At 55.8% G+C, this 24,924-nt stretch overlaps 11 protein-coding genes across 11 annotated transcripts; 8 read left to right on the forward strand and 3 right to left on the reverse strand.

Annotated features, from left to right (window-relative positions):
• Nucleotides 1–12: 12 nt before the first annotated feature.
• Nucleotides 13–1,967, forward strand: KRP23_11158 (uncharacterized protein; the record flags this gene model as incomplete). Its single annotated transcript, XM_067881684.1, has 4 exons — nucleotides 13–1,077; nucleotides 1,149–1,468; nucleotides 1,549–1,632; nucleotides 1,712–1,967. The coding sequence occupies 4 exons, from the start codon at nucleotides 13–15 to the stop codon at nucleotides 1,965–1,967; spliced, it is 1,725 nt and encodes a 574-aa protein (XP_067740970.1).
• A 791-nt stretch (nucleotides 1,968–2,758) lies between these two features.
• KRP23_11159 (uncharacterized protein) lies at nucleotides 2,759–3,778 on the forward strand (the record flags this gene model as incomplete). The annotated part of the gene is made up of 1 exon (XM_067881685.1): nucleotides 2,759–3,778. The coding sequence occupies one exon, from the start codon at nucleotides 2,759–2,761 to the stop codon at nucleotides 3,776–3,778; it is 1,020 nt and encodes a 339-aa protein (XP_067740971.1).
• A 4,646-nt stretch (nucleotides 3,779–8,424) lies between these two features.
• Nucleotides 8,425–10,474, reverse strand: KRP23_11160 (Organic cation/carnitine transporter 7; the record flags this gene model as incomplete). Its single annotated transcript, XM_067881686.1, has 5 exons — nucleotides 8,425–8,880; nucleotides 8,962–9,127; nucleotides 9,195–10,077; nucleotides 10,153–10,259; nucleotides 10,317–10,474. 5 exons carry the CDS (start codon nucleotides 10,472–10,474, stop codon nucleotides 8,425–8,427), a joined length of 1,770 nt encoding a protein of 589 aa, XP_067740972.1.
• A 308-nt stretch (nucleotides 10,475–10,782) lies between these two features.
• On the forward strand, nucleotides 10,783–11,859 carry KRP23_11161 (uncharacterized protein; the record flags this gene model as incomplete). Its single annotated transcript, XM_067881688.1, has 2 exons — nucleotides 10,783–10,873; nucleotides 10,985–11,859. 2 exons carry the CDS (start codon nucleotides 10,783–10,785, stop codon nucleotides 11,857–11,859), a joined length of 966 nt encoding a protein of 321 aa, XP_067740973.1.
• A 1,025-nt stretch (nucleotides 11,860–12,884) lies between these two features.
• On the forward strand, nucleotides 12,885–14,452 carry KRP23_11162 (uncharacterized protein; the record flags this gene model as incomplete). The annotated part of the gene is made up of 3 exons (XM_067881689.1): nucleotides 12,885–12,976; nucleotides 13,047–13,299; nucleotides 13,367–14,452. The coding sequence occupies 3 exons, from the start codon at nucleotides 12,885–12,887 to the stop codon at nucleotides 14,450–14,452; spliced, it is 1,431 nt and encodes a 476-aa protein (XP_067740974.1).
• Nucleotides 14,453–15,137: 685 nt separating this feature from the next.
• On the forward strand, nucleotides 15,138–15,905 carry KRP23_11163 (Glutathione S-transferase T1; the record flags this gene model as incomplete). The annotated part of the gene is made up of 1 exon (XM_067881690.1): nucleotides 15,138–15,905. The coding sequence occupies one exon, from the start codon at nucleotides 15,138–15,140 to the stop codon at nucleotides 15,903–15,905; it is 768 nt and encodes a 255-aa protein (XP_067740975.1).
• A 149-nt stretch (nucleotides 15,906–16,054) lies between these two features.
• KRP23_11164 (Glutathione S-transferase T1) lies at nucleotides 16,055–16,744 on the forward strand (the record flags this gene model as incomplete). Its single annotated transcript, XM_067881691.1, has 1 exon — nucleotides 16,055–16,744. One exon carries the CDS (start codon nucleotides 16,055–16,057, stop codon nucleotides 16,742–16,744), a length of 690 nt encoding a protein of 229 aa, XP_067740976.1.
• A 188-nt stretch (nucleotides 16,745–16,932) lies between these two features.
• On the reverse strand, nucleotides 16,933–19,578 carry KRP23_11165 (Hepatocyte growth factor-regulated tyrosine kinase substrate; the record flags this gene model as incomplete). The annotated part of the gene is made up of 1 exon (XM_067881692.1): nucleotides 16,933–19,578. The coding sequence occupies one exon, from the start codon at nucleotides 19,576–19,578 to the stop codon at nucleotides 16,933–16,935; it is 2,646 nt and encodes an 881-aa protein (XP_067740977.1).
• A 1,353-nt stretch (nucleotides 19,579–20,931) lies between these two features.
• On the forward strand, nucleotides 20,932–21,336 carry KRP23_11166 (Kinesin-II 85 kDa subunit; the record flags this gene model as incomplete). Its single annotated transcript, XM_067881693.1, has 1 exon — nucleotides 20,932–21,336. One exon carries the CDS (start codon nucleotides 20,932–20,934, stop codon nucleotides 21,334–21,336), a length of 405 nt encoding a protein of 134 aa, XP_067740978.1.
• Nucleotides 21,337–22,062: 726 nt separating this feature from the next.
• KRP23_11167 (Kinesin-like protein KIF3A) lies at nucleotides 22,063–23,274 on the forward strand (the record flags this gene model as incomplete). Its single annotated transcript, XM_067881694.1, has 1 exon — nucleotides 22,063–23,274. The coding sequence occupies one exon, from the start codon at nucleotides 22,063–22,065 to the stop codon at nucleotides 23,272–23,274; it is 1,212 nt and encodes a 403-aa protein (XP_067740979.1).
• Nucleotides 23,275–23,404: 130 nt separating this feature from the next.
• KRP23_11168 (Glutathione S-transferase T1) lies at nucleotides 23,405–24,079 on the reverse strand (the record flags this gene model as incomplete). Its single annotated transcript, XM_067881695.1, has 1 exon — nucleotides 23,405–24,079. The coding sequence occupies one exon, from the start codon at nucleotides 24,077–24,079 to the stop codon at nucleotides 23,405–23,407; it is 675 nt and encodes a 224-aa protein (XP_067740980.1).
• Nucleotides 24,080–24,924: the final 845 nt, after the last annotated feature.

A 24,924-nucleotide genomic window follows, 5' to 3' on the forward strand; every position in this document is an offset into this window, starting at 1 on the left:
TGCATTTTTGTCATGCTGGGGTCCCCGCCGACACTGGACGTTTCATCCTCTTCACCTTCGTCTCCTCTCTCCACTGATATGTTGCGTGCGCTGTCGCTCTCCCGATTGGACGCAGTAGAGGACGCCGCGCAGGTGGACCTGGTGCTGGAAATGGCCGCGACGTTCGACGCCGACGGGTTCCAGCTGGCGCCCCAAGTGACGCGCCAAGAAGTTCAAACTGCTCTTCAATCGTGTGATGGGGACGTGTCACGCGCCGTGGACGAGGTACTGAGTCTCGTGGCCATCCGGACGTTGAGTCAGCAAGAGCAGCAGACACATCAAGAGCAGCACCAATGCCACGCGCAACTGCAGCTTAAAGAGCTCTGCAGCGGCCTGGGACTGGAGGACGACAGCTCTTTTGTAGTGGCGCTGCAGCAGTTGCCCGAGCACGAACGGGAGGACCTTCTGGCCACGAACGGAGCGTTCGTGCAACAATTATTGCTCAGTCTCGATGAAGAAGACAGTGAAGAGGACAGTGACGAGGACAGTGACGAGGATATGCACCCGCTGCAGCATCTGCTGGAAATGTACCCGGACTACAAGGTGGAGGTGGTGGAGGACGTGTTGGACAGTCAAAACTATGATGTGGACAAGGCGGCGGACGCGCTGCACAATTTGCGAGCGCTGAATCATGTGCAGAGCTACGCGACGGTCGTGAACGCAGATGCCCGAGCAGCAGCGCAGCAACGGGAGCTAAGTGTGAACGGACCCAAGGTGGAGTCGTTGGGGCAGTTCCCGCAGCTCGAGGCGGCCAGCAAGACCCAGCAGAAGAAGCTGAAGAGACACCAACGCAGACAGCAGAAACTGCAGCAAGCTCCACACCAACGACCCCCGCCGAAACCTTCGCCTCCACCGATAGCGTACCCGATGCTGCTTGCGCGGAGACTCGTGGCGAAAGACAGAGGGAGGGCCGCGTACAACGCGTGGGATCATCAACAGGCCCCGCACGATCGCCAAGAGTCCGGCATCACGACGCAGCTTAAGCTTGAACGGCTCAAAAAACTGCTGCCCTCCATTGATCGTAGCGTCATCGAGACCGTACGCCTCAGTCAAGGATTTGCTCTTCGTGGTGCAGGAAGTGGCCGACTAATGGTTTTGTTTGTGTACAGACATTCTTCTTGAATGGGTGTAGCTCGGATGCCACAGAGGCAGCGCTCCGCGAGGTATACAACTTGCCCCTAGTCGAGAAGCATCTACCTCCACCGACTGTGAGCGAGGAAGTGGAGATGGCCGCTGCCGCCGCGGATGCTGAAGAGGAGCTCTCTGCTGCTAAGACCACTCGCCGATCGCGTCGTGCTGAGAACTGGACTCTCGTCTCTAGCAAGCACAAGGTCAATGCGGCGAGAGAGACTCTCAGCAATCGCTACTGTGATGTTCTGGCATCGTTCAGGCGCGGTCAACATGTTCTTGCCGGCGACCGTATTCGAGAGTGAGTGGTTCATGTTACGCTGGTAGCGCACTCACTTCAGCCGAGGTTAACAACACGCTGTGGACTATTTTGTGATGCAGGCTGAGTAAGGCGCGACGCGAGCACCGAGAGGCCCAACGGCAGTGGGCACACGACTTTTTCCTGGAGCACGAAGAGCATCTCAAGTGAGTGTGCTCAGATTTTTCCAACGGTCCCTGCTGCACCTTTCATCTAGAATGTGGTTTTGTTTGTGTTGTGCCACAGGCACCAGCGTCCAATTGATCTACACGGAATGATCGTGATGGAGGCTCTATGGGTGGCTCGTGACGCGATGGAGTACTGCCAGGCTCATCGCATCCGTCGTTGCCTGCTGATTTGCGGGGTAGGCCACCACTCGGTCAATGGCAAGCCACGCATCCTCACGGCGCTTCAACTGTCCTTGGACCGGCGTCAGATCGCGTATCGCGAGCTGCACGGCGTGGTGACGGTGTTTCCTCTCCGTTCGACTGATTCGTCGTAGACAGGTGCTTCTGACTGACAATATTCTCTACTGGCTAGGCGCTCGGCGACGCCTGTGGATTTTATTTCTACCAGCTATGGCTGAGAGGTGATGCACATTTACCTGCGTATAGATATTCAATCAATGTGGGGTGTTACGTGGTTATGGTTGTGGTTTTGAGTGACAACTGGTTGGCATGAGTGGCTTGTTGCTGCCAAGTTCCTGTATGTTGCATGAGAGCAATCAGTGGTTTCAAGACAGCAGCGATTGGTATGGGAGGATGTCCTTACACCACCACCAAGTCCTCGTATCCATGTCAACTGCCCTGTGCGCGACTAGGGAACCTTTGAAGTTGCTCAAGTGGAGCATTCTTCGAGGGGCATCGTCTCACGCTATAAAGCCCTGCCGAGTTCGCCAGGCAAAAGATAAACTCTTGGGATTGAACAACCCTCGAGGGACGCCCCGCTTCATCGTCGCAGCGTTCTCCATTTGTCTTTGTCTGCCCGTTGAACGTCTCTCGAAGAACGCACCGCCATCTTGCCCAGTATTTTTAGTGGGCTATTTGTCGATAACGGCAACACGTCTCCAGCGGTCCCAGCGAAATGGGATGCCGTGGCGCAGCAGTTTGAAGATTAGCACTGGTGTACGTTGCGTGCTCCCTCCCCCCAAGTGCAGCCCCACGCCTGTTTGCTATTCTCAAGTCTACGTCATTCTTGAAACTCTGTCTCGAAGAACAAAGCTTTAGCAGCTACGGTACCAGTGCAGAGTACAGCCCTCCAATAGCTCAAGAACAGCACGTCGAGCCAGGAAAAATGACGTACACGCGTGCCATGCGAGCACTATCGACCTTCGCATCGAACTCGGAAGTCGACCGCGAGCTCGAAAGTTCGTTTCCACGTTGCCAAGTCACGACACTAGGAGGACAGCCACCGACGTGGGCGTCTATGACGTACGTCGAGACATCTCGAGATCTACCGCCACTCGAGTCCGGCAGTTTGGCCCTGGAGGACCAGTTCTGCGGTTGGCTGTGGATGCGCGGCACCAAACTCGGCCGATGGCGTCACCGGTACTTCTGTCTGGACGGCACCATGCTGTCCTACTTCACGAGTTTCCCAGCCGAAGTGTTTCTAAAGCAAGCGCAGGCGTCGGTAGCCTCCGCCTGGGCTTCGCGCAACCTTTTCCACTTCGGTGATGGTTGCCAGCCCCGAGGGGTCATTCGAGTGGCGCATATCGACGATACAGACAGGAGCAACCGAGTCGGGTTCAAGGTGTTCGGCGCCTGCGGGAAAGTCATCGACATTCGCGCGCACGACACCCAAGAGCGCAACCGCTGGCTGCGAGCATTGAAGACTCCTGCACGGCGCAAGTCTCGTTCATGGTCGATCGGTTCCAGTGAAGAGGTGACTGTGCGGATGTCGTCGTTTGACCCTGATGGACTCTGTCGGTTCGACCGACTGTCCATTCCGATCACGAAGAGCGGCTGGATGGAGAGGAAGAGCTCGTTCCTCGGCATTTGGCGCCGCTACTTCTTCGTCGTGCAGGGCTCCATGCTGTCGTACTACAACAGCGACAAACCGTACGAAGTGCCAAGGTGGAGAGGGTACGTCGAGGGTGTGAAGGCCCGTCGACGAAGTAGTTCTCTTGCGCTGCCATCGGCGGGGAGGCCCATGGCTCCACCGCCTCTGGAACTTTGCATCACGTTGGACTCGCCACAGCACCAAGTGCTCCACGTGCGACTTGGCAGTGCCGAAGAAGCTCGTGATTGGCGCCGCATCCTTCGAGCCAATCTGCCTCACCACCGTAGCGGCAACAACTCTACGTTTACGGCCTAGAATATATTTGTAACCTGAAAATATCGTTTTCGTTTTCGATGCACCAAGGTTTTGTTGGCACAGTTGCATTGTGCGGTATCATCTTTGAAGCAAAATCTTAGGAAGATCTCAACAAGATATGGATGGTTGTCCAAGCCCACCACTTAGTTCACTCCTGAATTCTCCCTCGTTCGTACAGTGCTCTTCCGTCTCTAACGAACCTCAACTCAAGACGCATGAACTTCACCCGGCTCCGCAGTTCCGCAGGCGCCGGGATCGCTTTCGTGTTGGCATTCCGACTTTTGGTCATCAATGGACTCTCCGCCGTCACCTTCTACGAAGACAGCATGTGCTCGGGGGTTCCGTCCCTGATCGTATTTTCGCCTGACTCGTGTCAACTACCGTCCGATGCTGCAAACACATCGTGCCAAGCATATGGTAACTCGTTTTCGGTGTCGAGTTGCCCTGACGACTACACCGACTTCACATCGAAAGCATTTGGTCCGAACAACCCATTCATGATCGAGCAGGCATATTACGGCTGGGGTTGCAGCGCTCAGTACGTGAATGCAGGCTCCGCAAATGGCGTTTGTCATACTAACCCTGTCGACAACACCAGCTTCAGGGCTGGACTCAATGACCAGGGTCGGCTCGTTTTCATGAAGTTCTTCGACTCAGCCTGCACATCGGGTCATTGCGCCACAACATTATACAAAAATGAAATCTTCGGATGGCTTACGATTGGAGGGTTCAACGGAGCGCCAACGGGGGAACATACTGCTGTTGCCTTGTATGAAGACAACTCATGTGCTACTCCTGCAGTGTCTGTGGTATTTTCAAATGAACTGAGCTGTACTCCACAAAATGATCATTATGACCCATTTTGTGAGAGTAACGGAACAAAGTCGTCGATTTCCGATTGCACACAGTATCATGCAAGCGGCTGGGACCATGTCGGGGTTATCACGGACGCGTTTGGCAATTATCCCCATTTGATCGTGGAAAAATACGTGTGGTGTGGCTACATGGATACAATCACCGATGTTATGGTGTACAGACTTGATGAGAAGTGCTATCCCAACGCAGCAGGGAACGAGAGCCACAAACTCACGCTCGGCCGGTCGGTCACAATTACGACGTACACTGATGCTGATTGCATGAATGTAGCCACCGAGATCACGGTGGATCGATCGACGATTCTATCTGGTTGGTGTGGGAAGGGTGACGTGAAGCTATTTCTTGCTGATGCACAAACTGCATTTAGTGTTGTTGCCATCTACGAGGACAGCACGTGTTCCGGTACTCCGTCCCAGATGACATTTACACCCACAATTTGGTGTGATCCTCGCAAATATGAGGACGAGCCATGCCAATCAGTTGGTGGTTCGCTGTTTTCGTTGTCTGGGTGCACTAACGACTATGCTGTGTTTGCTACGACGGCGTTTGGCGCGAACAATCCTTTTGTGATCGAGGAGGCATTCGTTAGGGATTGTAGCAACGTTGGTATGGTGACTATGTACTTAGCTGACGGCATCTGTCACGCTGATCTGGATGGCTCCACGAGTTTCTTAGTTACTCTCGACACTGCTGACACGGTCGTTCTCCGAAAGTTTTTCGATCCGGCCTGCATAAACGGAAGAAACACAGCAACATTGACGACAGACCAACTTACGTTGCCATTGTGCATGTATGAAAGCTGCGAAAACCTGGCGAGGTTGTGCTCCGTCGAAGACTGCCAAATGTGGTGGTGGTGTAGTAGGAAAATGTATCTCGGCGGATTGGGTGGAATACCATCGATGGGAAGACAAACTGTTGTCGTAGTCTATGGCAATGACTCCTGTTCTGCTCCCGCAGTCTTAGTGACCCTTTCTAACAAACTGACGTGTACTCCTCAGAACAATCACTATGCTCCAGTTTGTGCGACTGACGGAACCGTGTACTCAGTTTCCGACTGCACTCAATATTATCCAGGGGGTTGGGATGACATCGGGATCATCAGCGATGCTTTTGGAGATTATCCATATCTGGTAGTGGAGAGATACGTGAGTGAGCGATGTGGAATCCGAGAAGCGATTATGGACGTGACGGTCTACAGACTTGATGACAATTGCTATCCAAATTCAGCAGAGACTGCAAGCCACAGACTAATGCTAGGCCGCTCCTTGACCATCACAACGTATGCAGATGTGAACTGCACTGATGTGACTTCTACGAGTACAGTGGAGCAATCGATGCTAACTAAGAGTTCGTCTGGAAACTGTGTTGACAACGACAAAAAGTTCTTCGTCGTGAATGCACAGCCTGTATTCACCGCTTTCACTATCTACGAAGACAACACGTGCTCCGGTACTCCATCCCAGATCATTTTTTCACGGGACTTTGGGTGCCACTTACCGTCGGATCCTGAGAACATACCGTGTCAAGCTTTTGGCAACTCGCTGTTTTCTGTGTCTAATTGCACCAACGACTATAATAATTTCACTGCGACGGCATTTGGCGTGACCAACGCATTCGTGATTGAACAAGCCTCTTCCAGCTGGTGCAATAGGGTTGAGTCTGTGACGGCGTACTCTGCGGACGGCGTCTGCCACAATAACGCTGTGGACTACTCCAGCTTCCGGGCCCGGATCGATTCACAAGGTACTCTCGCTTTTTACAAGTATTATGACTCAGCGTGCACAAGCAATCGGGATGCAGCTACCTTCTACAAATCCGACCTCATGGCCCAGTCGTGTAGATATTACGATTGCAATCTTCTGCCATCACTTTGCTCGCGCCAAGAATGCAACCCCTGGTATTATTCTTGTACAAGAAATATTTCGGTTGGCGGACTCAGTGGAACACCTCCAACGGGAAAATATGCCGCCGTCGTTGAATATGAAGATAACTCGTGCTCTGCCCCTGCAGTTTCCGTGTCATTTACAAACGAGTTGGGTTGTACGTCTCAGACCGATCACTATGATCCCGTGTGTGTACAGGATGGCACCATTTCTGATTGTACGCAATACTACGCAGGCGGATGGGATGATATTGGTGTCATCAGTGAAGCGTTTGGCAATTATCCGCACCTTGTCGTAGAGAAATACCTGTGGTGTGGGATGATGGATACAGTTACGGATGTCAGGGTGTACAGACTTGATGAGAAGTGCTATCCCAACGCAGCAGGGAACGAGAGTCACAAACTCACGCTCGGCCGGTCGGTCACAATTACGACGTACACTGATGCTGATTGCATGAACGTAGTCACCGAGATCATGGTGGATCGATCGACACTTTTATCAAGTGGATGCGGAGCTGGAGACAGGAAATTTCTTCTTGTCAACGCACAGAGCGTATTCACTACTACCGCAATCTACGAAGATAGCAAGTGTTCGGGTACTCCATCTCAGATTTCGTTTATACCCGCTATTGGGTGTCATAACGTACAAGACTCCGCGAACGCTCCTTGTGAAGCTATCGGGAACTCTCTTTTTTCTATGTCTAGCTGCACCAACGACTACTCCACGTTTGCTATCACGGTATTTGGTGTGGATAATCCGTTCGTGATCGAGCAAGGATTTTCTAGCTCGGACTGTATGAACGCCGGGCTCATAACAACGTACGCAGCCGATGACAATTGCCACGCCAAGCCGAACGTCTACAGGAGCTTCAGGGCCACCCTCGATGCTGCCGGTACACTCGTTTTCAGAACGTTTTATGACCCAGTCTGCAAAAATGACCAAAGCACAGCTACACTGTTGAAATACCAGCTCATTTCGCCGATGTGTATGTATGACAGCTGTGATGTCATTCCGTTGCTGTGCTCGCTCGAAAGCTGCAATTGGTGGATGTGTGGTAGAAAACTGTCGATTGGAGGGCTAGACTCTGCTAACGCCCTCAACTCCGCTGTCCTGGTGTTCGACGACAGTTCTTGCGCCCAAGTTCCCGTCCAGATCGTGGTAAAGAAACAACTGACTTGTTCAAAGGAAGCTTCATCATGCAAGGCGGTATCCATGGCAGAAAACGCACTGTACCAAGACCACGCGTGCATTGAGGACGTAGCTACATTTGCCAAGGCACAATTTGACAGCTCGTCGTACCTGATCATGGAGAAATACAGAGATGGAACAAACTGCGAGAAACAAAAAGTAACTGTGGTATACAAGGCTGACGGGTTGTGCTACAGTAGCGTCGATGGTACCAGTTTCCGCGTCTTGTCAAGCTTCGGCGAGTCGGTCACATTTGCTTCGTACCCGACAGCATCCTGCAACGATGACGAAGCGGAGGTCATGGCTATTGGAAGCAAGTACATCAACACGGGTGCTTGCTATGATGGAAGTATGCGGCTGTACGGGAACCTGGTTGCTCTAGCTCCTCCTGATCTGCCTGCAACTTGTCCGACTCCAAGCCCGACTTCAACTCTGCCAACTCCAACTCCAACAACTGCAACAACCCCGACGCCTGCAGTGAACTTCGATCAAAAGACTCGCGAAGAGATCATGTTTCCTGAGTGGCTGTGGGAGCCAACACCGCGTCGAGTATTCGTCAGCGCCTAGTAGCCATCGCCAAAGTGTGAAATGTTTAGTGAGTCGTGTATATTTTTCATTTTCAATAGCTTTTGGGTTGTTTCCATTGAGAGCTGGCAGTTCGAGTGCTCCAACTCCCTTCCCACGGTTTTGAAGCGTACGTTAATCCGAAACGTCAAGCCGCTCGACCGCTGCTCGCTGCACTAAGCGTTTGTCGCTGGTTTTGGCTCCTTCCTTTGGGTCCCGCTTCGGCGAATGCTTCTTCTCGTGGAGTAGAACGTCATGTCGAATCAGACCCGCCTGTTCTCCTTCGTCCTCGACTCCGCGCGAACTCGACGCATCTTCGGTGCTCGCCTCCAAATCCTCGCTATTGTCGCTTTTACTAACAGCGTCGATGTCGTCATTTCCACCGTGGGCAATCCAGCGCGAGGCAACGCCACCCGATATCATGACAGTGGTCGTGACCAGCAGTAGCGCCTCAAGGTGCGGTGGGGGTCCCATGAGAAAGCCATTCACGAATTGCGCTGTGATGGCAGCTACGCGGTTGGAGCAGTTCACTACCGATATACCCGTGGTACGAAGCTCCTGTGGGAAGTTTTCTGCCGAAAGTACGCCAAACTGAAGTGACAGCACAACAAAACCCACAACATTTCGTTAGTCGTAAGCACACATGCAGGCCAAAGAGAGGCAGTTGAGTACCCCATTCCAAGCTGCTGTAGTGCACGCGTTGAATAGGCACGAGACTAACACGATGATCGTCTTTGAGCCCTCAATGTTAAATGCAAACAGCAGCGCGCAGAATCCTGAAGTGAACAGCGCTCCTGACAGAAGACGCTGATGGCCGATGATATCGATCAAGTACAGACTACAATACACAACACCAGGCGTTAGGCTGCAAGTATTCTCAAATGTGGTCCACAGCTTTTACGCACCTGACAATGTTGCCGGGTAGATTAGCCCCGGCGAACAGGAACGCATTCTCAAATGGGTTTGCTAGTCCAGCACTTTCAAATAGTTTGGTGATCCACGTCGACAGTCCGTACGAGCCGAAACTCAACGAAAACCCGCACAGCATCAATAGCAACGTCGGTCCAGCGTTCGGCTTTTCAAACAGACGTGCGACAACACGTAAACTGCCACGACTGCAAACGGCACTGTGTGGGTTCGCCTCTGAGGCGTCTTCACCCTCAGAACTCACACCGCCTTCCATCTTTCGCCGCATCTTAGTATCCTTGTCATCTTCAGTATTTTCCTCGGCACTGGAGAGCTTGAGTTGAATATGTCGACCACTTTGATGCACGTCGTGAATGTATTGCAGCACCGACGTCGCTCCTTTGGCATCACCCTTACTCGCCAAAAAGTGAGGGCTCTCCGGGACGTACCACAGCGTCAGCAGGAAACACGTGAACGACGGTAGACCGACCACCCCGGCGAACCAGCGCCACGAGAGCTCCAGTATCCGTTCACCATTGCTGAATTTGCCTAGCATGACCCACGCCGTACCCGCAGTCATCACAGCCCCCACCATCCAAAAGGAGCACAAAATAGTGACGTATCGTCCTCGTGCCGACACCGGAACATGCTCCAGACACAGAGCAAAAAGCGAGGCGACGACTCCACCCACACCCATTCCCGCCATGGCCCGGAAGAAGATGAGCCAGTAAATATTCGGAGAAAAAGCCGACAGGAAGGCAGCAATGGCGTTAATGGCCAACGTCAGCAACAACACTGGTTTACGACCGTAGAGATCTCCAGCCACGCCACCCACCAGACCCCCACACAACATCCCAGCGAACACTGCAGCCGTCAGCAGACCTACAAAAAATAACAGAACCCATGGAAGTCACTAACATTTCATATTTTTTACATGGAAAAATAAATGAAACATACTCGACTCCCATGGCGTCATGGCACCTTCCGAGTCCTCGTACACTGTCAAAATGTAACCAATTGCTAGAATCTCCACCGCATCGGCCACATTTCCGAAACCTAGGATTCTGTATGTCACAATTATCAGAAACCTGAAAACATCACATAAATTATGTAAAACGCACGTGACCACGCGGCGCTGGTGGAACCCGCAGCCGATGAGCTCCATCTCGTCGTGCACGGCCTGCTTCAGTTCCTTCACGTCGTCTACGAGCACCATGTTCTCATCAGGTGAGCCCCACGTCTTGACTGGCGCCGCCGAGTGCGTCATGCGACCGCCCATCTCAAAAGTCTTCTATTATAATATTTCTGATTACATTTTTAAAAAATAACATTAGATTCAAAATCAGAAGAAAAAACTATTATCAGCCAATCACACCTCGGCCACCACTCTCTCCCTCTATCAAAAAGCGAACGCTGTGCAGTCCAAGAATCAGACCTGCAGCTTTGTCTCCGAGACCGCTCCGTGCGTCTGTGCTTCTCGTCACCGCTGACCACCGCCCTCATCAACTGCACCGCAGTCTTCGCTCTCCGCTCATCCTTGTCTCGTGTCGTAACGCGCTCTAGCAGCCAAGAAAACGCTCAAAAGCCATGCATGCTTGGCGTTCTCTGTCCCGCAGCATCCTAGTGTTCACGAATGTGCTGTTCCTGCTACTAGGCTCGGTGCTCGTGTCCATCGGAGGTTCGACTGCCGTCTACTGTGTTTTTTTCATGCAATTCGCAGCCTCCAAGGTGTCAAATTGACGTCAAGACGGCCACTTATACTAAATCTAGTATATTATTACTATTGTAGGCTATATGGCGTCGCTGCCGGCGCTCACCGAGTTCTCGGACGGCGGCGTGGCCTCGTCCGTCATCATGTGCGGCTCGCTCATCATCCTCATTGCACTGCTGGGCTGCTGTGGTGCCCAATGGGAGAGCAAGGTGTTCCTGTTCCCGTACGCCATATTGGTGCTTGTCTCGGTGATCGCGCAGCTCTCGCTGGCCGGGTTCCTGACCCACGTGCACAGCTCGCTCGTGGAGGTGGCCAAGCACAACTTCGACCTGTCGGTGCTGGGACCCGCGGACCAGGAGACGCTGCGCTGGATCAACAAACGGTTCAAGTACGTGTACTACGGCTGCGGCTTCGACGTGGACATCGACCTCACAGGCACGCGCGGGCGGCCGCTCGTTGCCACCTGCTCTAACCCGGAGTTCGCTTGGTTCGCGCCCTTCGTGGAGGAGAACTGCCCCATTGGCCACAAGCAGCTGCAGACCGGGAGCAACTTCCTCAAGTGCGCGGGCCCCAGCTTCTCGCTCAGCAACGCCATGACGGAGCACACGATGCTCTGCGCTTGCGAGACGCGGATGATCTCGTGGGTGAACGACCAGTCGCTGCTCGTGGCCGTGTTCGTGTTCGTGATCGTGGCGCTCGAGATCATGCTCGTGGCGCTGTCGTGCTACGTCATGCACTCGCGCCGCCACCGCCGCTACGGCTACCAGGAGATCACCATGCCCGTGCGGCAGCAGCCGTACAACCCGCACCCGCGGAACTACTTTGGTCAGCAGGTGAGCCAGCGCCAGCCGCTCAACTCGCAGCCCGCGTACACGTCGTACGGCCCGTCGGGGGGAGAGAACCCCTACGCAGCGGCGGCCGCGGGCGGCAAGGCCAAGAAGGCCGGCTACTAGCTGGCTACTGTTTTGGGCCGGAGATGTTTGAAATAGGTCAAATGCGTCGATGCAGGCAATGACAACCTGCACGCGTAGGAAGCAAAAGTTTTACAAGAATTGAACCCTGTGCGAACCGCGAGCGCTTGGTCCTTTTTGGTTGCAGTGCGATTGGATCCCGTTGTCGTCGTCCGTCTGACTTGGCACTCGTAATTGTTGCACTCTGGTGGTGTCACCTCGGACGCGCGTGCTCCGGCCACAAACTTCTCGTGCAGCCAGCCGACCACCGCCTGCCAGTCGCCACGTCTCGCTTCCTTCCGGATCCTGGCGAATGTAGGCTGTCGAGCAGTCAATGACGAGATGGTTTGCTGATCGAGTCCATCCGCTGCGCCTTTGAAGAGCGAGCTGGGAACTTCAAGCAGCTTGATGGTCAGGTCCTGACGTCTCTGCCTCGACGTGCAAGTCTCCATTGCGGCGGCGACACAAACCGAAAGATGAGGATCCCAATCTGCGAGCCTCACATCTTGCCCCAACACTTCAATGAGGTGGCCAAACGGACCGACACGTCCACGATTCGCGCAATCGTCGAGTCAGGATGATTCTTGTTCGCTTAAGTTTCGCATCGGCGGTACTTGTACCGGCGTCAAGCGAGTGGTCTCCGCTGTCTGCATGCAAGCATGCCGCTGATGACGAGACTGACAGCGATTAAGTAAGCTTCGCCAAAGTGCAAAAAGCAGACGATCGACCTCGCTTCTCCAGCACGTGCCATCCGGTGCCGGCCGTCGCCTTCCTCGTGTATTTTTTGGTAGGTTTATCCAGGTTTCGAGCCGATAATTTCAACAAGCAATCGCGAAGTTGGCTAAAAGCGAGTGACTCGACACAATTTGCCCTTTTGCAGAACGGTCGGAATTGAAGCTCCGCCAGGCGATTTGCAAATTCTCACTTCGACAATGTATGGAAGTCAGCGGAGTAATCGAAGGTTGGCGCCCCACGCCCTAAGACATCAAGAGCTCACTTGGCATTTCTGATTCTCCTCGGTCGCGCGCATGCGAATCGCGGAGCTGCTCAACGGGCCGGCGCCCAGGCGCCACGCCGACAAGCGCATGGGCATGGCGTCGCTCGACCTCTTGGCGCAAAAGTGCGTCGTCCATTGTCTATACGCTGCCTATCCCGTTGCTAAAAATGCTGTTTTGTGCTAAAACCTGCAGACGCACGCACCGACCGAAGCTCTCCATGAGTCGGATCATCCAAGAACTGGCCCAAAAGGAGGCGAGCGTCTCCGCCAAGTGCGTCGATGAGATCAAGCCTGTTAAGGTTAAAGATCAGGTTGAGGAGAAACAGAACCATGAAGAGATCAAGACGTCCAGGAGAAGGTCTCGCAGCGGCTTCACGCCATTGACCGAGTCGGAGAAGAGGGTGAAGCAAAGGATGCTGGTCAAACGCTCGTACTACCGTAAAATCGTAGGTCTTTCTGGGTACTTTTTGAAGGAAAGTTGTAGTTCTGATGGTTGGTGTGTGGTGATGGTAGGATACGCTGGTGGAGCTTCGGACTGAGATGGAGACGCTGGAGACCAAGTGCAGAGAAGTGATCATTTCACGACGAGAAATTCAGTCGCCGTCTTCACCTGACGAGCATCTGGAGGAGGAGCAGCGCTGCGAGAAGCTCCGTGAACGCTACACGCAGCTGGCCATCACACAGGACGATCTACGCCACGAGAACGAGAAGCTGCGGGCTGAGGCCATGGAGCAGTCGAAGGCGCGCACGCGTGTCGGGATTTTACTGACTGAAGAACTGCAGGACCAGAATGAGGCACAAACAAAAGGGGAGGCGCTCGGGTTGCCTCCTTGTTCCTCAGATGCGCCTCCACCTGCACTCGCCAGTGTTGAAGACGGCAGCGAGGACAATCCCAAGTCTGTGCTTAACTTTACGCCGATAAGCGAGGACGAGTGCATCACCATTGTCCGTGAGGCTTATGGTGATGTGAGAGCGTTCGCGGACAAGCAGAACTACGAGACAACAGGGGCGAGCGTGTTTGGGTGGCGTGATAGACGACAGATTGACGGCGAGACGATGCGCTTCTTCCTGGAGAAGACGTTCGAGAACTACACTGCTGCAGAGATTTCGAGTCGCATGTGGGACTTGGTGTCGTCTGAGCACGGTGTCAACCGCATCTACGCGTCGGACGTGGCCATCAACTTCCACCTCGTGCAGCGTGTGAACGACGAGAACGTGCTGTTCTACCGCACCATCGAGCCGAGAGGCGTCAACATGGTGCTGAAGGCCCTCGTCTTGGCCTCTCGCGTGCAAATCGACGACAACGGCAGCTTCATGGTGCTCTTTCGTTCGGTAGACCCGACCACGCGCGGGATTGTCAAGCAGGACACGTCGGACGCAGGCTTCTCGACGGCGAGGAAAGAGGTGTGGAGCGACGTCTTCAGCTGGGGACTGTATGAAGCTGTGGGCGACCGCGGCCAGCACTGCCGCAACTACTTTGGCGGGTTCGTGTCCAGCCTCCTCACGCAGCGCAGCCTCGAGTTCTGGCTCATGCACATCCTTCTCATCGCCGTGCGCTGTGAGAACGAAGTCATCGGCCCGCTCTTTATTATGCAGTAAATGAACTTTAATGTACAGCCGAAAGACGGTCACCGTCGCGATTAATGCAGCGGGGCCCTCTTCTTGGCGTTATGTTGATCTGCAGGCTTTTGTGTTGCTCCACTGGATCAAGTGTCTGTGAATCTGAAGACATCCATGCAAACTGTCGACTGCTAATGTGATATGTCCAACTCTCACCTGCGCCTCATGGAGGCACGACGCATGAGACCTGTATCCTCTACCAGAGATGAGGAAGTTCCTCAGGAACAGCCTTGTCGCCATGCGTTCCTCGATACTTCAGTAGTAGTGTTCGGAAGTACAACAAATCCGGCCAAGCCGATCACTTGGATCGCTTGTCCCAGTCGGGCATGGCTACACCGACACCCAGTGTGTCCTCAGTCCCTCTGCGAAGTCCGCGCTCCATGGCGGCGCCATCTCGACGCCAAGCTCTGCTCCGAGTCCTGCGAATCGACGTCACTTGGCAGCTCCACGCCCCAGCTCTGCTCCCCTGGCTGCGTCACACGGATGCAGTTGCGGCACTGGCGGTGCAAATCTGCCGGTGCTGTATCGAGTCGACTCAGACGATTGCGCTGCGAGCCAAACCTCGTGCATGTACCGACCGACCGCTGTCGGATACTTTTTGCCGATGGGTGACATGTGCGGGTCGGGTCGGAAATGGGCGATTTGTACCCGTCGCCTTCAACGCATGCGTTTGACGGAATCCGCCGAAGGATCCTTCTGCTCACTCGTCAATCTGCGTCCCAGCACCCAAGTCTCCTCCATCCGTCGAATCCCCACGATGCCCGTCAAGCTCTACGCGAACCTCATCAGCCAGCCCAGCCGCGCGGCCGAGTGGGCCATGCGCATTAAGAAACTGGACCACGAGTTCGTGGTCACGGACTTCGGCAGCGCCACCTTCACGTCGCCCGAGTTCCTGGCGCTCAACCCCAACGGCCTCATCCCGGTGCTGCAGGACGGCGACTTCTCGCTGTTCGAGGGCAACGCCATCATGCCGTACCTGGCCGAGAAGTTCGGCTGGACCGACCTGTTCCCGGCCGACGTGCAGGCCCACGCCAAGGTGAACCAGTACCTGCACTGGCACCACACGAACGCGCGGCTCATCACGCCCAAGGTGCTGGTGCCGCTCATGCACACCAAGCAGAACGCGGCCACGCCCGACGAGGCCGTGCTCGTCAAGGCCACGCCGGCGCTGCTCACCAAGCTGGCCGAGCTCATGGAGAAGTTCCTGGTCAAGGACTTCGTGGCCGAGTCCGACCACCCCACGCTCGCAGACATCGCCGCCTACTGCGAGTTCGTGCAGGTCGAGCTCATGGGCATCTTCGACTTCTCCAAGTACCCCAAGCTCTCGGCCTGGCTCAAGCGCATGAAGACGCTGCCGCACCACGACGAGATCCACGAGCCACTGGACCAGTTCCTCACGAGCCTGGGCCTCAAGACCAAGGCCAACCCGTAAGCGGTTAGCGTAGCACTAAGTGAAATCAACACATTTAGCATTTGAAGTTTCTTAACGGTACCTAGGTTACCCTTCGTCGTATCTTACGTTCACAACCTTGTCGCACAGCGAAGAACCTGAGTTGCCATTCCCAAATTTGTTGTGTGAAGATGACGGTGAAGCTGTACGCCAACTTGATCAGCCAGCCAAGTCGTGCGGTGGAGTGGGTCATGCGCGTGAAGAAACTGGAGCATGAGCTTGCGCTGACCGAGTTCGGTAGTCACACGTTCAAGTCGGCCGAGTTCCTGACGTTGAACCCCAACCGGTTGATCCCCGTGCTGCAAGATGGAGATTTTGCTCTCTTCGAGGGCAATGCCATCATGGTCTACTTGGCGGAGAAGTTTGGCTGGACGGACCTGTACCCGAAGGACATTCGCGCGCATGCAAAGGTGAACGAGTACCTGCATTGGCACCACACGAACGCGCGTCTGATCACCATGAAGGTGCTGGTCCCGTTGAAGCGGATCAAGCTGAACAAGCAGCTCCCGCGTGACGTGGCGCTCGTGAAAGAGGCTCCGGCCCTTACCAAGAAGCTGGTCACGCTGATGGAGAAGTTCTTGGTGAAGGACTACGTCGCCGAGTCGGACGAGCCCACGCTTGCGGATTTTGCTGCCTACTGCGAGTTTGTGCAGCTTGAGCTCATGGGCATCTTGGATTTGAAGGACTATCCGAGTTTCTCGGCCTGGATGGAGCGCATGAAGAAGGTGCCGCACCACGATGAGGTGCATGCCACGCTGGACGAGTTCCTGTCCAGCCTCGGTCTGAAGACCACGGCAAAGGAGCAGGCTGAAACAAGCTAGTAAGAGGTTTGCTGGAGCTGAGAGAAGTGAGCTGAGCACTGCAAGACAGTAGGAACGCTTTTGATTTATACGAGCTCACGGAATTCAAGGTGACCTTGTCCGACTAACGCTTGCTTACTAACGGCGCTGAAGACGCCACGCTACCTTCTCTTCGCTTCCGACGACGGGGAGAATGGATAGCCACTAACTTATATTTCCACCTCTGCGTTGAGCTTGTGGTAAAGAGCTTCGAGCTCACGAGCCACCGCTAGTCTCTCCTTCGGGTCGGACTCGGGCTGTGCTTCCAACTCGTGCTGCTGGTTCGTCAAGTCCAGGATCCGCTGGTACAGCTTCACGATGGTAGTTTTTGAAACGTCGGCACGGTTCTTGGCGGCCGAGGCGCCAGCCTTTCCGGGGTTGGTGGCATCGCTGTCGCTCATAGCACTGTGCTCCTGGCCGCTGGAATCCAGAGACAGGTTATCCTCCGTTGGACGCAGATCCTCAGGACGCAACAGCGAGCCGAAGTTGATAGCCATCCCGTTGATCGATTCCTCCAGCCGCTCACGCTCCTCGTCATCCGTGACGCTTAGCGTGCGTTGCCCAGAGTTGGTAGGAGCCTGAGCCTTGGTTCCTGAAGAAAAAATAGCTGGCGACTCGCCTCCGTGGCCTTGTGAGTGAGCACTGCTGTGAGGGCTACGGAAGAAGGAAGGGAGCTTGGGACCTCGGCGTCTGTCGCAGCCCTCCGAACTGCCCGTTCGTCGGCGACGGACGTACGAGGGCGTGATTTCGGCAGGTTCCAGCTCCGCACCCAATATTGGCACTGCATTGGCCTCCTCCCTGAAGAAGGCCTCCTGCATTTCCCATTGCTGCTGCTGAATCTGTTCCAGCCGCGTCAGTGGGCGGTCCGAAGGAAGCTTTGGATTCGGCAGTCGAACCGTGGGTTCCTTTCGCTTTTCACGCTCCTCCTGCACTGCACGCTGCGCAGCAAACCTCTCGTTCCGCGTGACCGGACCAGGCTTTCCCATCTGCTTGGTGTGCTGTGCCAACAGACTGGACGTGAGGAAGGAAGGCTGCCCGCTAGAGTTGGAGCTGCCTTGGTCCGAAGTGCTAAACTCACTGCTGCAGATTGATTCCTCGAGGTCCGCTCGGAAGTCGTCGTGCTCTGCCACTTGCTGCTGCTGCTGGCGACGTAGCAGCGCCTGTTGCTGCTGTTGACGCTGCAGAAGTCGTTGCTGATGCTGTCGTTGTTGCAAAGCTCGTTGCTGCCGTTGCAATGCTCGCCTCTGCTCCTCGTCACGATACTGCGGCGGCGGAGACGCGCCGTAGGTATTGTGGTCGTACATGTCGGGGTTTCTCGGGTCGTACTTCTTGTCGTCGCGCTTCCTCCTGCTCGAAGGAGGATAGTCGTCGTACTCGCCTGAATCATTCGTGTACCGGTCCGAGTCGAGGCTGAGATTGGCATATTCGCCAGGCATCTCAACCGTGCGCGGGTACTCTGGGTCTGGGTCTTGATAGCTGTCATTTTGGCTGTAGCTGTCTTCGTAACTGTTGCTGTACGGCCCTCGTTGGCCAGAGGGCTGCCGGTGGTATCCACTGCGTCCCTGACTGTCATACTCGTCACTACCCTGGCTGGATCGACCTCGACTATTCTGACGACGCGCCGATGGCGACGATGCCGAGCCGCTTTTGTTGTACTGGCCATACTGGTAGCCTGGTGCCCGTACGCTCATCAAAGGCGGCTCCTCATCGTGAGCGCTATTGCTCTCCGAGTACTGCTCGCTCGGCGGTAAATCCTCAAACACCGACGGGTCCGTGTTCTGCGCGCACTTGGAGCACACGCGGACCTTCCTAACTCCTTGACCGGGGATCGAAACCTCCCACTCAGTGCTGCACGCCGAAGCGCACACCACTTCGCCGCACTTGCGGCATCGCGCCTTCCGCGTCATGATCCCGAACTTGGATGAGCACAAGTTGCAGCGCGTGCGCTGGCTCTTGGGCACGAGCTCCAGGTCGCCGAGGAATCGCTGCGCGCCAAGTCGCCGCCGCGTGATCATCTTCTGCAGGTCAGCGATGCTGGACAACCGCTTCTTCTGCAATGTCATGAAGAGCGGCGCCGGTACTTTCATGCTGCCCTTCATGTTGACCTGTGCGCTGTAAATGACGTCTAGGAAGCCCGGTCGCTCGCTCTCCACGAACACGTGGCCCGTGTGGTAGAAGCTGCCTCGCACGAGGCCGTAGCTGGTCAGCTCCGGGCAGCACGGCAGCTTGATGGAGTGGTAGGAGCGCACCCAGCCACGACGGCCGCTCACGTCCATGAAGGTGCTTTGGCACTCGACCGTGAGGAAGTCGCGGTTCTTGAGCAGCTTGGACGGCATCTCGGTGGCGAACCACTTGACGGTGACCTGGTTGGCGTTGAGCATCTTGCTGGAGCCGCTGCGGTTGTTGCGCGCGTTGTACCTGGGGTCGTTCAGCAGCGTCGGGTCCTGGATCACGTAAAGTAGTTGGCCGTCGATCATGTCGGCGTTGAACTCAACAAAGTCGGCCACCTTGGCGTCCGACGTCAGGTCGAAAAAGTCGGCCACCTCGTCCAGCGTGGACTGGATGGTGGTGGCGCCGCAGCCGTACGTAATGGACTCGCCCACTACGCTCTCCGGGTAGCGGGCCTCGCCCTTGTACATTTGTACGCCGCGGTGCATGCCGGCCTCCTCCCATCGCACGGGTCCTTCGTTGTTGCGCGTGGCGTCCACGAGCGCCTTGGCCGACTCCTTGGCCTTGCCCACGAGGTACTGCTCCTCGCGCGCAGAGAGCTCCGGGCACTTGAAAAAGCGCGGCAGCAGCGGCAGCGGCTTGGGCATGTTGTCCCCAAGTTTATAATGGCCGCGATTGGAATGTGCGGCCCGACTTTGACGGCTGCAGGGGGAACGCGGGGGTTGGGGAGTGGGCTGGGAATGGCGCGCGCAGACTTCTACTCCGCGGACGTGTGCTGTCGTCACGTTCAAGAGAAGAGCCCCGACTTGCAGCTGGCCGAGCTCCTGGCCGCAGCGTCATCGACTCATCGAGACTCAGCTTTGGGCACTGGTCTACCGATCGCTACAGGCATGTAGTCGACGCCCAGAAGGCGAAGCATTGCGACGCGATTCTGCTGCTTGGCACCGACTTGGACTGCAATTCGGGCACGAGAAAGCAAGAAAAACGCCAAAGGGTGTGCAATCGACGGCACCAGACAGTTGAGGGCTTTCCAATGAGCTTTTCTGGCACTTGGCGTTTGTATCGCTGGCAAAGTTTGGCGGTTTTCTCGCCGCTGTGCAAGTCGCGATGACCAGCAAAAACCTGGCACTTTTAACGACGGAGGTGAATCCGAAGAGTGTCGACGTAGAGGCTGCCTCGATCTGCATGGATGCCCGCTTCAAAGTGGCACGCGGGCTAATACCCGGATGACCAAGAAGAGGGAGGGAGACTCGAAACTTGCACCTACATATACGCTTTTGACAAAGGGAGGAGGCGTATGCACAGTAGTGTGTGTGGTCGTTTTCAAATGCGATTGCCTCTTCGGTGGCCTCTACTCGAGCGCGACGTCGGACCACGGGTGTCTAGATGTTGAGGTTTCGCTTCCGTGTTGCGAGGCGTGCTTGCAAACGACTTTGTGGCGAAACGCGAGCACTGATGTCTCCATCCGCGTTCGCGGAATCGCATGGCGAATGGGGTGATCCCCGCCTCAAGCTGTCGATGTGTAGCGTGCGCAGTCGAAAACTGGCCGAGTTCCGTGACAGCAGAAGGGCGACTCGGTCGATCCGAAGATTGGGATTCTGCTGCGCGCAAATCCTTCGTGGCATCATGGGCGCTGTCAAGGTGCGGCGCCGCCGTCGGAGCGAGGTGGCGAGGGTCAGTCTCTCAAGTTGCCATGTGAGGCTCACAGTGAGCAGCGTCATTCGAGTGTTGGGTCGAAGCGAGACTTCCCTTTGTACGCTCCACGGCCGTAAACAAGGACTGCACGACTCAGCAACACCGGCAACGCCTGCAGGTTACTCACGCAGTTTACGGAGACGAAGCGATTGCGCTGCGATGCGACCTCAGATCGACCTCACGGCAAAAGTATCTTATTAGCATGGTCTCCGTTTCGTGAAGAGCCGCTATAGATGGCGGCGGTTTTCGGCCAGGCGTCGTGCTCAGCCATTCCAGTGATCTCCGCGTAGCAGGTTTGCACGAGTATGGCGACGAAATCCTCCAAGAACGATGAGTGCGTCCGCGTGATGGTCCGTATCCGCCCCATGAGCGGCAAGGAAGTGCAAGACGGGCGCCAGGAGGTCACCACAGCCAACTTCGACCGAGCGGAGGTGTCCATCTTGAACCCCGTGGCGGCGTCGTCGGAGCCTCCAAAGTCGTTCACTTTCGACGCCTCGTTCGGGGCTCAGTCCACGCAGCAGCAGGTGTACGACACGGCAGCGACGGAGATCGTCGAAGCTGTCATGGAAGGCTACAACGGCACCATCTTCGCGTACGGCCAGACGGGAGCAGGCAAGTCGCACACCATGGAAGGCTACGGAGACCAGCCGGGTATCATCCCCAACTCGTTCAAGCACGTCTTCGACAAGGTGCAGCTCAGTGTCTCCTAGAACCGTTAAAGCTCGCTCTGATCCGTTGCGTGTTGTGGATTGCAGGTCGCTATCTCGAAGAACAAGCGCATTTTGGTGCGCGCGTCGTACCTGGAGATCTACAACGAAGAGATCCGTGACTTGCTATCGAAGGACCCCAAGAACGCCCTTGATCTCAAGGAGAACGCGGACTCGGGCGTGTTTGTGAAAGATTTGACAGCGCAAGTGGTGAAGGATGCAGCTGAAATCGACCACGTCATGCAGACGGGCAAGAAGAACCGCAGTGTTGGCGCTACGCTCATGAACCAAACGTCCTCTCGGTCGCACTCAATCTTCACGATCGTAGTCGAGTGTCTGAGCGAAGGCTCCGCTGGCGGCGACGGCAAGGACCACGTGTGCGTCGGGAAGCTCAACCTCGTTGATCTGGCCGGTAGTGAGCGTCAGTCCAAGACTGGCGCCACGGGCGATCGTCTCCAAGAAGCCAACAAGATCAACTTGTCCCTGTCGGCGCTGGGCAATGTCATCTCGGCGCTTGTGGATGGCAAGTCCAAGCACATTCCGTACCGTGACTCCAAGCTGACAAGGCTGCTTCAAGACTCGCTGGGTGGCAACACAAAGACTGTCATGATCGCGAACTGTGGCCCGGCCGACTACAATTATGAGGAAACGCTAACCACCCTGCGCTATGCGAGTCGCGCTAAGAACATCAAGAACAAGCCAAAGATCAACGAGGATCCTAAGGACGCCATGATTCGCGAGTTCCAAGAGGAGATCGAGGCGCTTAAGGCCAAGCTCTTGGCTATTGACAAGCAGGCGAGCGAAGGTGCCAGCTCCGTGGATGGCAGTGCAGGTGGCGCGGAGGGTTCCCCTGCTAGTGCTGGGCCTGTGGAAATTGTCGAGGTGGAGAAAATCGTGGAGAAGATTGTGATTGAGAAGGGCATTAGCATTGAGGAGGCCCAAGCGATTGCTGCAAAAGCTCAGCGAGAGAAAGAGGAGATGTTGCAGAAGACGCGTGATGACCTGGCACTTGCAGCGAAGGACAAGGCTCAGGCAGAGCACAACAAACGGGAGCTAGAACTCAAGCTGGAACGCGAGCGTCAACAGGCCGAGGAGCTTGCAGTGCAGCAAAAAGCGCTGCTGGACCGGCTGATAGCCACACAGGCTAAAATGCTTATCGGTGGCGAGATGATGACCAAGGCTGCCCAGCAAGAAGACGAGTTGCGTCGGACCAAGCTCGAGTTAGAAGAGCGTAAGCGGCAGGAGCTCCAGCTTGCGCGCGAGTTAGCGGAGCAAGAGGAGAGTAACCTCATGCGCGAGGAAAAGTACCAGTCGCTGCAGGAGGAGGCCGAAGCAAAGGCTCGCAAACTCAAGAAGGTGTATACCAAGGTGAAGGAGGTGCTAGGAGACATCAAGGCGATGGAGAAGGCCCATAGTCGCGAGCGCGAGGATCTGCTGGACACCATCCGCCAGCTCACAGCTCAGTTGAAGCTCAAGACGCTGGTTCTCGACTACTTCATGCCCCCGCAAGCTGTGGTTATGCTTGAAGCACGCGCCCGCTGGAACGACGAGGAAGACGACTTCATGCTTGATCGCCTCGAACTTGCAGGCAACACGCTGCGACCTCGCCAGCGCCCACCGTCGGCTAGCAGCGTGCGTCGGCCGGAGACATCGTCCTCTGACAAGAACCGAGCCGCGAAGAAGTTCGTCATGGCGCCACAAAACGAAGACGAGGACGACGAGATCGCACGCGCCGAGGAACTGGAGCTCGCACGCAACCCGTTCTTCATGTACGTGTCGGACAACGAAGGGGACGGCTACGCTCCTGCAGCATCGCGCAAAAAGCAGTCGGCATCAAGCAGCAGCAGTCGGCCGAAGACGGCAAAGAAGTCGTCCAAGAGCTCGTCCAAGCGCCCGGAGACTGCTTCATCCAAACGCAGAAGTGAAAAGGCTCACGCATGAGGCCACAAGCTGATAAGTGACAACGCTACACGCGATTAGGCAGGAACTTCGGACTAATGTATTGATTTCACTTACTACGCCGCAGCGAGCTGAGGCTCCAGCTGAACGTGATTGTGCTATCGCTACCAACTTACGGGTTGGCCTTGGTCTTGAGGCCCAGGCTCGTGAGGAACTGGTCCAGTGGCTCGTGGATCTCGTCGTGGTGCGGCAGCGTCTTCATGCGCTTGAGCCAGGCCGAGAGCTTGGGGTACTTGGAGAAGTCGAAGATGCCCATGAGCTCGACCTGCACGAACTCGCAGTAGGCGGCGATGTCTGCGAGCGTGGGGTGGTCGGACTCGGCCACGAAGTCCTTGACCAGGAACTTCTCCATGAGCTCGGCCAGCTTGGTGAGCAGCGCCGGCGTGGCCTTGACGAGCACGGCCTCGTCGGGCGTGGCCGCGTTCTGCTTGGTGTGCATGAGCGGCACCAGCACCTTGGGCGTGATGAGCCGCGCGTTCGTGTGGTGCCAGTGCAGGTACTGGTTCACCTTGGCGTGGGCCTGCACGTCGGCCGGGAACAGGTCGGTCCAGCCGAACTTCTCGGCCAGGTACGGCATGATGGCGTTGCCCTCGAACAGCGAGAAGTCGCCGTCCTGCAGCACCGGGATGAGGCCGTTGGGGTTGAGCGCCAGGAACTCGGGCGACGTGAAGGTGGCGCTGCCGAAGTCCGTGACCACGAACTCGTGGTCCAGCTTCTTAATGCGCATGGCCCACTCGGCCGCGCGGCTGGGCTGGCTGATGAGGTTCGCGTAGAGCTTGACGGGCATCGTGGGGATTCGACGGATGGAGGAGACTTGGGTGCTGGGACGCAGATTGACGAGTGAGCAGGAGGATCCTTCGGCGGATTCCGTCAAACGCATGCGTTGAAGGCGACGGGTACAAATCGCCCATTTCCGACCCGACCCGCACATGTCACCCATCGACAAAAAGTATCCGACAGCGGTCGGTCGGTACATGCACGAGGTTTGGCTCGCACCGCAATCGTCTGAGTCGACTCGATGCAGCACCGGCAGATTTGCACCGCCAGTGCCGCAACTGCATCCGTGTGACGCAGCCAGGGGAGCAGAGCTGGGGCGTGGAGCTGCCAAGTGACGTCGATTCGCAGGACTCGGAGCAGAGCTTGGCGTCGAGATGGCGCCGCCATGGAGCGCGGACTTCGCAGAGGGACTGAGGACACACTGGGTGTCGGTGTAGCCATGCCCGACTGGGACAAGCGATCCAAGTGATCGGCTTGGCCGGATTTGTTGTACTTCCGAACACTACTACTGAAGTATCGAGGAACGCATGGCGACAAGGCTGTTCCTCACCTCTGGTTTCGCTACTTGCAAATTGCTGGTGCTTGCCGAGAGGTATCGTTGCTGTTGACATGTCTGCGTTAATTCAACGGTTGTCTTCCGTTTAACTGTACTAAGCCTTTGCTGCTTGCACAAGTTGCTGTGATTGTATAAGTACAAGCTGCTGAGCAGCACGATACATACAGCATCAACACAGCACCATGAAACTACACGGCACCATCGAACTGCCAAGGCAATTGAGAATTAGCCTGTCCACCGTCTTGAACTTGGACACAAGTTCAAGGTCTACCAATCAATTCCCACATCTTTATCGCTTT

This window comes from Phytophthora ramorum (assembly GCF_020800215.1).
Source record: "Phytophthora ramorum isolate Pr-102 chromosome Unknown Phyram_PR-102_s0011, whole genome shotgun sequence".
In the NCBI taxonomy this organism is placed as follows: domain Eukaryota; phylum Oomycota; class Peronosporomycetes; order Peronosporales; family Peronosporaceae; genus Phytophthora; species Phytophthora ramorum.